The 14,222-nt window shown below is 45.9% G+C and overlaps 1 protein-coding gene across 1 annotated transcript in view; it reads right to left on the bottom strand.

Annotated features, from left to right (window-relative positions):
* Positions 1 to 14,222, bottom strand: part of LOC310857897 (uncharacterized protein) — a gene marked incomplete at its 3' end in the record, with an annotated part of 100,045 nt that overhangs the window by 62,482 nt on the left and 23,341 nt on the right. Inside the window, exons 13-14 of the mRNA XM_083763872.1 lie at positions 12,895 to 12,952; positions 9,864 to 9,944 (exon numbers count right to left, since the gene is read on the bottom strand). Of these exons, the coding sequence (XP_083619998.1) occupies positions 9,864 to 9,944; positions 12,895 to 12,952 (139 nt within the window). The remainder of the gene's footprint in view (positions 1 to 9,863; positions 9,945 to 12,894; positions 12,953 to 14,222) is intronic.

The following is a 14,222-nucleotide window of genomic DNA, read 5'->3' as shown; positions in this document are numbered from 1 at the left end:
TCAGATCACTAGACATCCATAAGTTGTTATTAGGGAATATTTTGACAGATTTAGTTTGCATGACTTTACTTTCATTAAACAACAGATTGGATGTAAACGTGTCAATCAGTTCGTGAGGGGTGTCACATGAGTTAAGAAATAGCCAGCCAGTCGTTTAGGGCAGTTATGTAATTTTTTGCCAGCCAAGTCTAGTGTGAAGTGAGGGGTGCAGCAAGGGCAGAATCAGCCAGATGACATCTTAATGTAATGTTTTCACTCTAAAGGATGGCGGCCATCTTGAATTTCAGGGGCCAAAACGAGGTCTTATGATTAAAATGGTGTCAGATTTGGAATCCTCATGGTTGACTTGTATGGAAAAGTGTCTTCATACATGATTCTAGGTCATCTAGATCAAAAGTTCATTTTTGGCTATGGCGCCGGACGCCATTTTGAATTTGGCCCTCTAGCAAAAAATATTTTATAAAGGGTCCATAGAGGTCAAATCAATCATCAAAACATCCTTGCCAGAACCTTAGTCTGTGACTCAACTATTGGGCCAGATGTTGAGGTTCTGCAGGAATGGTGGTATGTCTTCCTCCTCTCCATCTGCTGTTGTGCCCAGCAACCTTCAGAAATGGTTGAAACAAGTTGTCACCTTTTCCCCAGTCCCTCAACCTGTCCCTCCTTGGTCCTCTTCCGTCCAGTCATTTCATTAATGACCCTTCAGGCCTCCCAACACTGCTTCCCACATTGCGCTGGACTCTCCGTACCCTCTCAAACAGTTCCTCCCCTTGAATCTTATCGTAGGTACTGAAGAGACGCTGTTTGGCTTTGTTCAGTATCAAATGTCTCCCAAGCCGTGCTTCATCCACTCTAACCCGTGCCTCTACGGCCTCCGGGTGTCTGGACTGCAGGGAGGTTCTGGTATTGTCTTGCACTGGGACACACAGCCTGGTCCCCGCCTCGTTTGCGACAACAAATCGCCTGGATTCTTCGTTAGGCTCCAATCCCTTATCCAGCAGCTGAAAGCGCCTCCTGACTGCATCCGTATAACTGGCTTGCAGGCCAGGGTCAGTTGAGAATGCATTACAGTCATATTGGATGTTAGGGCTTGGCTTGGGGCTCAGCCACACTCTCATGGAGATCACATGGTGATCAGAGCCATATAGCTGACCGTGCTGATTTATGATAGGCCCTCCATCCGAAATCAGAAGTTCCAGAATGCCATGCCGTGAGAAGATCGATTTAAGGATTACGGATTTAAGGATCATTTGACCTTGAGGAGGTCAGAAAAGCAATCTCCACATATCTTGACATGTAGTCCACATCCAGCAGGTAGTTTGTGCTCCAGAGGAGGAATAAATCAATCAATAAATCAAACAGCTCTTTGTCAGCTGGTGTCTTTTCTCTCTTAACACAGGCTCTTCTGTGGCACATCAGAGATGGAATAGGAGTAGCGCATCAGGCGCATTCTGAAGCGTTGGATCCGAGGGGGTAGAGCATCCAACTGGTGCTTGAGAGTTGAGACCCCAGAAGACTCAGGAAAGGGTTGTGGTCCGTCTCCATCTGAAAATGTTTTCCAATGAGGAAGTTGCAGAACCTCTCAAAGGCCCAGGTCAGCCCCAATGCTTCCTTCTCCACTTGCACATATCTCTGCTTCCAGAGATATGTGCATATTTTTGGGCGGAACAGATAATTAGAAAGACGAAAAAAAAACACATTTTTGTTGTTTTTCTTCTCTCAAATTATTTTTTCGGCCCAAAAATGTGTTTATCGTCATGATTTGTCAACTATTTGCTGGTGCCCTCGTTGTTCTGAAAGGGGGTGGGAGTGCCGACTCTCTATATGGCTGGGAATAGTGATGGCAGGCCTGTGCTTGGTGTATGGGGGTATTCCAATTGTGCCTGGCTGGTACGCCTAGATGTGTGCGTGTATGTGTGCTCTGTGCTGTTGGCAGAGGCTGAGGTTGGTATTGTGAAGGGGTGCCATGGGTCACAGTAACTGGTAAATTGGTGTTGCGGCTTTCACCTGGTGCTGCTGGTAAGCTATCGGCAGCATTTGACACAGTGAACCACCAGCTGCTCCTAGACACCCTAGCGGATCTAGGCATCGGTGGAACGGCACTAAAGTGGTTCTCCTCCTACCTCACCGACCGGACCTACCAGGTTTCCTGGAAAGGTCTGTTATCATCCCCCCGAACCCTCCAAACTGGGGTCCCACAGGGATCTGTACTTGGTCCCCTCCTTTTCTCACTGTACACTAAATCCCTTGGCACTATTATCTCTGCTCACAATATATCCTATGACACACAACTGTTTCTATCCTTCCCCCCCTCTGCCACTCAGGTGGAAGAGCGCATCACTGCATGCCTGGCTGACATCTCACAGTGGATGTCCTCCAACCACCTCAAGCTGAACCCAGACAAGACTGAGCTTCTCTTCTTCCCAGCTAAGTCCTGCCCTATGCGGGAGCTAACTATTTCCGTAGACAACGCCCTGGTAACGTCTGTCCCAACAGCCAGGAATCTTGGTGTTGTCCTGGACAGTCAGCTCTCGTTCAAAGCTCACATCACATCACAGCTGTCACTCGATCCTGTAAGTTCACACTCTATAACATACGACGAATTAGACCGTTCCTCACCCAGGAATCAGCCCAGCTCCTAATCCAGACAATAGTCTTGTCAAAACTCGACTATTGTAACTCCCTCCTTACTGGCCTACCAGCATGTGCACTTAAGCCTCTCCAGCTGATCCAAAATGCAGCAGCTCGCTTGGTCTTCAACCAGCCAAAATTCTCACATGTCTCCCCCCTGCTCCGCACAGAATACAAAACTCTGATGCTGGCATTCAAAGCAACCAAAGGTATGGCTCCCCCATATCTTGCAAGTATGATTGAACCCTACAAACCCTCCCGCACACTCAGATCAGCCAACGCAGGGAAGCTGTAAGTACCCTCACAAAAAACGCCGGGACAACGCTCCACACGTCCCAAACTCTTCTCCCTTCTGGCTCCAAAACTGTGGAATGCACTTCCCATTGCAGTCAGAACTGCAGCATCACTCCCAATCTTCCGCCGTAGTCTGAAAACCCACCTTTTCAGACTCCATCATGGCCCATAGCACCTACCCTACCCCCTTAGATAGCATTTCTGTAGACTTAGATAGCATTTGATACAGACTTATAGCATGTTATGTAGACAGCACTATAATTGCATTGTATATAGTCATAGCACGTCATAGTACATATGTATAGCATAGTAGTATATATGTATAGTTTATATGTATAGTTACATTATATAGATATTCCACTGTTACTTTCTTAGCTTACGCATGTTTCATGATAAATGCTTTTATGTGAGTGTGTGTGTGTGTGTTGCATCCTTTGGCCGTCTTCTCCTACTAAACTACACCATTTGCACACATCTCACCATGCACAACAGCAACAGCTAGCCTGTCCACACATCAACCACTACTTCGCATTCATATTCATGTCATATTTACAGTACTACGGCCTTCACAGTGACCGGGATATTTCCAACCCCCTCAATGCACCTATAGTACAGCGGCTAACAGCCATATTGTGAGAGAACCTTTCACTCGGTGATACAAGCATGAAATTTGGCATGAACATGCCTCTGGGTCACCTCTTTAACTTTTTTAACCGAGCCAACGCAAATTCCAAAATGGCGGTCATTTTTCAAGATGGCCGCCAAATAAAAAAAACCTTTTGTGGCGGTTCTGGACAACCGTGGGTGTGGCCGACTCGAGACCGGGCACTGCACTCCCTGTGGGTGTGTGGAACGTGTGTGTCGAATTTGAAGTCGATGGGGCGAACGGTTCTCGGGTTACGTGGATTACAGATGTACACACGCACACAAAAATCGTGAAATATAGAAGATCATTGGAACGGTTGTTCGCTTGGTGATACAAGCGTGACATTTGGCATGAACATGCCTCTGGGTCACCTCTTTAACTTTTTTAACCGAGCCATCCAAGAATCCAATATGGCGGTGCTATTTCAAGATGGCCGCCACATCTAAATGTTAGCCTATGTCTACATTTCTTACAAATTTTAGGAAAAATTCACCATTATAGATGGATAGATAGATAGTTTTTTTAGTTTTTTGTTATTATTTTTTTAAATTCTTTATATTATTTTTTTATTTTTCTGTTATTTTTGTTATTTTTCATACTGAAGTGGCTAGAGCCATATTGTGAGAGAATCTTTCACAAGGTTATACAAGCGTGAAATTTGGCATGAACATGCCTCTGGGTCACCTCTTTAACTTTTTTAACCGAGCCAGCGAAAAATCCAATATGGCGGTCATTTTTCAAGATGGCCGCCAAATAAAAAAGGCCTTTTGTGGCGGTTCTGCACAACCGTGGGTGTGTGGAACGTGTGTGTCGAATTTGAAGTCGGTGGGGCGAACGGTTCTCGGGTTATGTGGATTACAGATGTACACACGCACACAAAAATCGTGAAATATAGAAGATCATTGGAACGGTTGTTCGCTTGGTGATACAAGCGTGACATTTGCCATGAACATGCCTCTGGGTCACCTCTTTAACTTTTTTAACCGAGCCATCCAAGAATATAATATGGCGGTGCTATTTCAAGATGGCCGCCACATCTAAATCTATCTATAATGGTGAATTTTTTCCTAAAATTTGTAAGAAATTTAGACATAGGCTAACATTTAGATGTGGCGGCCATCTTGAAATAGCACCGTCATATTGGATTCTTGGATAGCTCGGTTAAAAAAGTTAAAGAGGTGACCCAGAGGCATGTTCATGCCAAATTTCACGCTTGTATCACCAAGCGAACAACCGTTCCAATGATCTTCTATATTTCACGATTTTTGTGTGTGTGTGTACATCTGTAATCCACGTAACCCGAGAACCGTTCGCCCCACCAACTTCAAATTCGACACACACGTTCCACACACCCACAGGGAGTGCAGTGCCCGGTCTCGAGTCGGCCGCACCCACGGTTGTCCAGAACCGCCACAAAAGGCCTTTTTTATTTGGCGGCCATCTTGAAAAATGACCGCCATATTGGATTTTTCGCTGGCTCGGTTAAATAAGTTAAAGAGGTGACCCAGAGGCATGTTCATGCCAAATTACACGCTTGTATCACCAAGCGAACAACCGTTCCAATGATCTTCTATATTTCACGATTTTTGTGTGCGTGTGTACATCTGTAATCCACGTAACCCGAGAACCGTTTGCCCCACGACTTCAAATTCGACACACACGTTCCACACACCCACAGGGAGTGCAGTGCCCGGTCTCGAGTTGGCCGCACCCACGGTTGTCCAGAACCGCCACAAAAGGCCTTTTTTATTTGGCGGCCATCTTGAAAAATGACCGCCATATTGGATTTTTCGCTGGCTCGGTTAAAAAAGTTAAAGAGGTGACCCAGAGGCATGTTCATGCCAAATTACACGCTTGTATCACCAAGCGAACAACCGTTCCAATGATCTTCTATATTTCACGATTTTTGTGTGCGTGTGTACATCTGTAATCCACGTAACCCGAGAACCGTTCGCCCCACCAACTTCAAATTCGGCACACACGTTCCACACACCCACAGGGAGTGCAGTGCCCGGTCTCGAGTCGGCCGCACCCACGGTTGTCCAGAACCGCCACAAAAGGCCTTTTTTATTTGGCGGCCATCTTGAAAAATGACCGCCATATTGGATTTTTCGCTGGCTCGGTTAAATAAGTTAAAGAGGTGACCCAGAGGCATGTTCATGCCAAATTACACGCTTGTATCACCAAGCGAACAACCGTTCCAATGATCTTCTATATTTCACGATTTTTGTGTGCGTGTGTACATCTGTAATCCACGTAACCCGAGAACCGTTTGCCCCACGACTTCAAATTCGACACACACGTTCCACACACCCACAGGGAGTGCAGTGCCCGGTCTCGAGTTGGCCGCACCCACGGTTGTCCAGAACCGCCACAAAAGGCCTTTTTTATTTGGCGGCCATCTTGAAAAATGACCGCCATATTGGATTTTTCGCTGGCTCGGTTAAAAAAGTTAAAGAGGTGACCCAGAGGCATGTTCATGCCAAATTACACGCTTGTATCACCAAGCGAACAACCGTTCCAATGATCTTCTATATTTCACGATTTTTGTGTGCGTGTGTACATCTGTAATCCACGTAACCCGAGAACCGTTCGCCCCACCAACTTCAAATTCGGCACACACGTTCCACACACCCACAGGGAGTGCAGTGCCCGGTCTCGAGTCGGCCGCACCCACGGTTGTCCAGAACCGCCACAAAAGGCCTTTTTTATTTGGCGGCCATCTTGAAAAATGACCGCCATATTGGATTTTTCGCTGGCTCGGTTAAAAAAGTTAAAGAGGTGACCCAGAGGCATGTTCATGCCGAATTACACGCTTGTATCACCAAGCGAACAACCGTTCCAATGATCTTCTATATTTCACGATTTTTGTGTGCGTGTGTACATCTGTAATCTACGTAACCCGAGAACCGTTCGCCCCACCAACTTCAAATTCGACACACACGTTCCACACACCCACAGGGAGTGCAGTGCCCGGTCTCGAGTCGGCCGCACCCACGGTTGTCCAGAACCGCCACAAAAGGCCTTTTTTATTTGGCGGCCATCTTGAAAATGACCGCCATATTGGATTTTTCGCTGGCTCGGTTAAAAAAGTTAAAGTGGTGACCCAGAGGCATGTTCATGCCAAATTACACGCTTGTATCACCAAGTGAACAACCGTTCCAATGATCTTCTATATTTCATGATTTTTGTGTGCGTGTGTACATCTGTAATCCACGTAACCCGAGAACCGTTCGCCCCACCAACTTCAAATTCGACACACACGTTCCACACACCCACAGGGAGTGCAGTGCCCGGTCTTGAGTCGGCCGCACCCACGGTTGTCCAGAACCGCCACAAAAGGCCTTTTTTATTTGGCGGCCATCTTGATAAATGACCGCCATATTGGATTTTTCGCTGGCTCGGTTAAAAAAGTTAAAGAGGTGACCCAGAGGCATGTTCATGCCAAATTTCACGCTTGTATAACCTTGTGAAAGATTCTCTCACAATATGGCTCTAGCCACTTCAGTATGAAAAATAACAAAAATAACAAAAAAAATAATATAAAGAATAAAAAAATAATATAAAAAAAATAACAAAAAAATAAAAAAAACTATCTATCTATCCATCTATAATGGTGAATTTTTTCCTAAAATTTGTAAGAAATGTAGACATAGGCTAACATTTAGATGTGGCGGCCATCTTGAAATAGCACCGCCATATTGGATTCTTGGATGGCTCGGTTAAAAAAGTTAAAGAGGTGACCCAGAGGCATGTTCATGCCAAATTTCACGCTTGTATCACCAAGCGAACAACCGTTCCAATGATCTTCTATATTTCACGATTTTTGTGTGCGTGTGTACATCTGTAATCCACGTAACCCGAGAACCGTTTGCCCCACCGACTTCAAATTCGACACACACGTTCCACACACCCACAGGGAGTGCAGTGCCCGGTCTCGAGTCGGCCGCACCCACGGTTGTCCAGAACCGCCACAAAAGGCCTTTTTTATTTGGCGGCCATCTTGAAAAATGACCGCCATATTGGATTTTTCGCTGGCTCGGTTAAAAAAGTTAAAGAGGTGACCCAGAGGCATGTTCATGCCAAATTACACGCTTGTATCACCAAGCGAACAACCGTTCCAATGATCTTCTATATTTCACGATTTGTGTGTGCGTGTGTACATCTGTAATCCACGTAACCCGAGAAGCGTTTGCCCCACCGACTTCAAATTCGACACACACGTTCCACACACCCACAGGGAGTGCAGTGCCCGGTGTCGAGTCGGCCGCACCCACGGTTGTCCAGAACCGCCACAAAAGTTTTCTTTTATTTGGCGGCCATCTTGAAAAATGACCGCCATTTTGGAATTTGCGTTGGCTCGGTTAAAAAAGTTAAAGAGGTGACCCAGAGGCATGTTCATGCCAAATTTCACGCTTGTATCACCGAGTGAAAGATCGTTCCTATTATCTGCTGTACTACTACCCTTTTTCACACCGCCCCCAGGCAAGCATCTGACCACACGGGGAAAACAACTCAGACGCATACTACAGCTATTGCACCTTCTTAATGTTCGCACGTCAATCAACATAACTTACCAGAAGCGGGTGAATCTTTGGGGAAGCATCGCGGCCAACACGGAGGTTGCGTGGCAGACAGGCACCTGAAAGCCAGCTCTGACAGTTGGACGGGGGCATGCTAACGTGGACCCACGCGCTGATTCGAGACCACATTGTCCGTTCCCGAGACCACCACCTCCTTCGCCGTGCCATACAAATTTGCTACATGCAGGCTGAAAGCCTGGACACTGACAACGACAGGTTACAGCCCTGCACGCACCCAGCGTCACACACTGAACAGCACAATCACACGGAATGCTTATCTGTATAAATGGAGACGTTTTTTTAACCGCCTACCGTTAGCACGCAAAAACAACAGGGTTTAAGTCCACCCGGACGGGGAAGTAGCAACAACTACATTATTGAATTGTTGAATCATAACATATCAATAATCCACCACTCGACAGAAGGGGAAGACAGATCCCGTGCCGTCGGAACAACACAATGACAAAATACATACAGACAGATGCAATGACCAGCGCTGGCTCAATAGCTCAGGAACGACACATTCCTAAATCCCAAAAAACATATTTTTTTTTTTTTTTTAAGATATTTTTTTGCGGCTTACGCCTTTTTATTGATTTTTGAAGGGACAGACAGTAGGCTGACAGGAAACGGGAGAGAGATGGGGGGATGACATGCAGTAAAGGCCGTGTCGGGCTCAGGAGTCGAACCCGCGGCACACTGCGACTGGATTACCAGTCAGGTGCCCAGACCGTTACGCCACGGCCTGGGCCAAACATCTCATTCTTAACCTGATTAGTTAAAGAACAAACTACAACTTGCTTTGAAGCCCCAAAAGCCAACCTCAGAGTTTAATACCAGTAGCTTATATGGATCTCTAAAACGTTTAATTTATATAGGCCTACATTTATTATTTTTCCCATTGACTTCACTAGGAAAACCAAACAGTCCATTTCAGGTACTTTTCCCTTGGAATTCGCTTTTGTTTTTATTTGCACGGTTCACCAGTAGCCATTAGGGTTATCGCTTGGACACCCAGCAACATATCCATTTTTGTGCCCAACCCAACTTCCCAAGACCATCTGTAAACAATTCCCCACACTGAACATAATTTGCTGTTCATATATTCAGAACGGGTAAGGACTAGTCTTATAAATGCACCGACTCTATGTACGTACATGTGTGTAACTGTACATATGTCTGTACTCCTCGTGAACCGAGGACTCGAGAACCGTTCCATGCTCTGCCAAAGCCAGTTGATTGCCATGGCAATCCCAGCCTGCACGACGCACGTGCCATTTGATTACTTAGTCCGTCCACTTTTAACAGTCAGTTTGCACTCTTCAGACATTCTCCACACATACTCCACTAATGTTTACCACAGCACAGGATTTTCAGCACAGGATTTTCCAAAACCGCCGATTTGAGCCAATCACAGCGCAAGATGACACAACTTTCAGCCAATCACAATGCAAGATGACATAACTTCTCAATAGATAGATAGATAGATAGATAGATAGATAGATAGATAGATAGATAGATAGATAGATAGATAGATAGATAGATAGATAGATAGATAGATAGATAGATAGATAGGTGTCGGGTGCGTCTGGTATGCCGACTGCGGTGGAGCAGGCATTGGATGCTGCTGCAAGAAAAACTGACCCCATCGTCATCACTGACAGACGGATTATCATCACATCACATTATTCCTTCAGTCTAATACTTACCCAGCTTGGGTCCTGGTGTGATGTCAGTTAACAAGCTGCTCTCCTTGCGCATCTTCCTCCGGTCTTCCAGCTTCTTCAAGGCTACACCATAGACACATTCACAGTGAATCAGCAAGTGTAAAATGAAGCCTTTATGAATATGATTGAAACCTGGACATCTACACTTCTACAGACATTACCTAAGCTGTAATCCTGGACGCTACTATCCCTCTGCCAGTGCCAACCAGGGGAGAGCCCCAAACTGAGCTCATGCGTCCTTCAATGCATGAGGAGTGAGCAGGCAGCTTCTCTTATCACCCGACAGTGGGGAGTTTCCCCGGTAGGACGTAGCGCGTGAAAGAAACACGTTATTCCAACCAGTTCCTTTCCCCTCCATCAGGCACCCCGGCTGACCAGAGGGAGGCAGTATAGAGACCAGGATTACTGCATGTTTTTGTGAGGGTCCAGGGGACACAGGGAGAACATGCATACTTGACACAGAAAGGCCCTTTCGCCAACCCCACCTAGGTTATGGGTACTGATGACGGCGGAGGAGAGGACACACCTCCAGCATCCTCGGCGTGAATAGAGCCCGGGACTTTCTAGCTGTGAGGCGACAGCGCTACCGACTGTACCACCGTGCCCTGAGACGTGTAGGCTTATAATAATACTTCTGTAAAATGATTTAGTCTGCACTGTAATTCTATTACACTATCCTAATTTAAGTCCTAGCTGTTTGTAATTGTAGATGCTTTCATAATGTTTCTATTGGGATTTAATGCTCTATGTCCTAACAACTTAAATCCTAAGCATGTCATGAGCATGTCATAATAGGCAAACATGAATTGAAAAAAAAAAAAACAATCTACAAGGTCATGTAGTGGGTTTTCCCTGTTACAGATACACACTGACAGACCCTAAACTGACATGAACCATTAATTATTATATGATGATCACACCATAATACTTACTTACTACAATAACCCTGTATTGTATTCAATGTGTTGGGTTGTCAAAAATTGGATTTGGCTGAATTTGGTTTATTTCAATATTTCTCCAAAAATAGCTAAATCCACAAGCTCACAACACACCACAGCAGGATGCAGTTGTGAGCTTGCAGATCTGCCGTTCTTTGGCTAAGTCAAGTTCTCCCTGGGGTTCAAGTCTCCGTCGGGCAGAAACCTTGCGTGTCCAAAACCGTTGCATTTGTATTATACTTTAACATGAGAAAAAATAAAGGGAAGCTCCGCACACTCAGATCTGCGCACAATCAATTTATTTGGCAAGATTTCGGTCTACTGACCTTCTTCAGGCATGATCAGTAGACCGAAAGCTTGCCAAATAAATTGATTGTGCGCAGATCTGAGTGTGCGGAACTTCCCTTTATGGCTCCAGCACCTCTCTTAAGTTTTTTCAGCGGATGAGCGGTGGTTCTTTTTCAATTTCTTTATTTTTATTTTTTTTTCTATTATACTTTAACATAAAATAGTGAAAATAGCCGATGTACAAGCTCACAGCACGTTGCATTGTGACATGTTGTGAGCTTGTAGATTGGCTGTTTTCACTACTTTTGTCGTTTTGTGCGACACCAAAATATGATTGATTGATTGATTGACATAGACATTTCAAAAAGTATTTATTTTAAGCCCATTAAGCCTCATACAAAGCCAACTCGAGTTGTGAGAAATCATGACAACAAACACAATTTTTCGGGCTGAACATTAATTAGAAAGAAGAAAAAAAAACGGCAGGTTACAACACTTTTTTTTGTTGTTTTTCTTCTTTGTAATTATTTAAAGGGTCTTTAAATAAATACTTTTTGAAGGAGCTTCTAACGGGTGCGTCTGGTATGCCGACTGCCGTGGAGCTGCTATCGGGTGCGTCTGGTATACCGACTGCGGTGGAGCTGCTATCGGGTGCGTCTGGTATACCAACTGCGGTGGAGCTGGTGTCGGGTGTGTCTGGTATACTGACTGCGGTGGAGCTGCTATCGGGTGCGTCTGGTATGCTGACTGCGGTGGAGCTGCTAACGGGTGCGTCTGGTATACCGACTGCGGTGGAGCTGCTATCGGGTGCGTCTGGTATGCTGACTGCGGTGAAGTTGCTATCGGGTGCGTCTGGTATGCTGACTGCGGTGGAGCTGCTATCGGGTACGTCTGGTATACCGACTGCGTTGGAGCTGCTAACGGGTGCGTCTGGTATGCCGACTGCGGTGGAGCTGCTATCGGGTGCGTCTGGTATGCCGACTGCGGTGGAGCTGCTAACGGGTGTGTCTGGTATACCGACTGCGGTGGAGCTGGTGTCGGGTGCGTCTGGTATACCGACTGCGGTGGAGCTGCTATCGGGTGCGTCTGGTATGCTGACTGCGGTGGAGCTGCTATCGGGTACGTCTGGTATACCGACTGCGGTGGAGCTGCTAACGGGTGCGTCTGGTATGCCGACTGCGGTGGAGCTGCTATCGGGTGCGTCTGGTATGCCGACTGCGGTGGAGCTGCTAACGGGTGTGTCTGGTATACCGACTGCGGTGGAGCTGGTGTCGGGTGTGTCTGGTATACCGACTGCGGTGGAGCTGGTGTCGTGTGCGTCTGGTATGCCGACTGCGGTGGAGCTGGTGTTGTGTGCGTCTGGTATGCCGACTGCGGTGGAGCTGGTGTCGTGTGCGTCTGGTATGCCGACTGAGGTGGAGCTGGTGTTGTGTGCGTCTGGTATGCCGACTGCGGTGGAGCTGGTGTCGTGTGCGTCTGGTATGCGGATTGCGGTGGAGCTGGTGTCGGGTGTGTATGGTATGCCGACTGCGGTGAAGCAGGCATTGGATGCTGCTGCAAGAAAAACGGTCCAGACACTATAGTCACATTAGTGCAGCTCCTACTCAGATATTTATGAGTGAGGTGCATTATATTTATACCATCATGAATGTGTCCAATATCTTCAGTGGCGCATTTAAGCTACATTACAATTAATTGTAATTAAATTCCATAATGTGCCCAATAGTAGAAGTAGTAATGGAATAGTGTGTCTGAACCCGGAAGTAAAAGTAAAAATGAAAACGTACCAGCTTCGCCGGAAGAACCCTTCACTGTTGAGAACTCAGCAGGCTCCAGGACCACTTGCTATAACAGAAGGCCACACAATTATTTGCCCTAACGGTAGCATAGCATCTCATGTCTATAATGCATTATACATGGTAAATGATAAATGGTGAATTTATATAGTGCCTTTATCCAAGCCACTTTACAATGTGCATTACATTCACCCATTCATACATGATTTCACCTGTTACAATTCCAAAAATGCAAACATGACCCACTTTAATTACTTGAGTCTATGTTAGTATAGCTTAATTACTATTACAATTTTATTGTCTTTTTTAACCCATTCTGACCGGCACCCATTTTGGTGTCAGCATCATGTTATGCTTTAGCTATTTAAAAATATCTACAAGCTCATATCGCGCCACCGAGTGGCGCGATACGAGCTTGTAGGTCTGCTATTTTTGAAAAATCGAAGAGCAACTGACATTTTTAGAATCTGATCTCAGGTCAGAATGGGTTCATCAGACCAGTGTGTGTCCGGCGGAAACCTCGTATGAATCTGATCTCAGATCAGAATGGGTTAATGTACAAATTAGGCCTACTTGTATTTAAGTTCATAAAGTTACCATGAGTATAACTAAACTAAATGCATTTGAAATTCAATAAAAACGCTACTTTTCAGGACTCCACTTCAAAAAGTATTATTCAGGATTCCAATAAAAACTAGAAAAAGTGCCCTTCCGGGCACAGGTCTCCACCAGGTTATCCACAGATCCGTGCAGTTAGAGGTAAAAACACTTTTCGGCCAGTTATAGCGCCACCTTGAGGCTGAGTTGAAATTGTTCATGTGGCATTTCGTCCTCGGCCTAGTGGGAATGTGGGTGCACAATTTCACGGAAATCACGCGATGTGTTCATGATTTGCAGCATTTTGTTTGAAACTGAGCACTCCTGTGAACTTTGGAAGCCAATCTTAACCAATCAGGATGGAGTCTGATAAATCTGAAAGACCCGTTTCGTTGAATGGCTCTAGAGAGACTGTGTACCAATTTGCGTGATGTTTGGACAAAATCTGTAGGTGTACTGTGCAAAAACGTGTTTTGCACAAAGCGGCCTCCTGGTGGCGCTATAACAGGCCGTTCTGGAAAGTTTGGGGCAGAGGTTCATGGTTGGCATCCAGGGAGTGTGTGTGCAAAATATGGCATTGAAAAACTTGTTTTGCACAAAGCGGCCTCCTGGTGGCGCTATAACAGGCCGTTCTGGAAAGTTTGGGGCAGAGGTTCATGGTTGGCATCCAGGGAGTGTGTGTGCAAAATATGGCATCGACCGGGTTAACGGTGGCCGAGATT

The sequence above is a fragment of the Protomyctophum parallelum genome (assembly GCF_964188405.1).
Source record: "Protomyctophum parallelum genome assembly, chromosome: 1".
In the NCBI taxonomy this organism is placed as follows: Eukaryota; Metazoa; Chordata; class Actinopteri; order Myctophiformes; family Myctophidae; genus Protomyctophum; species Protomyctophum parallelum.
This window is presented reverse-complemented; position numbering and strand designations above follow the sequence as displayed.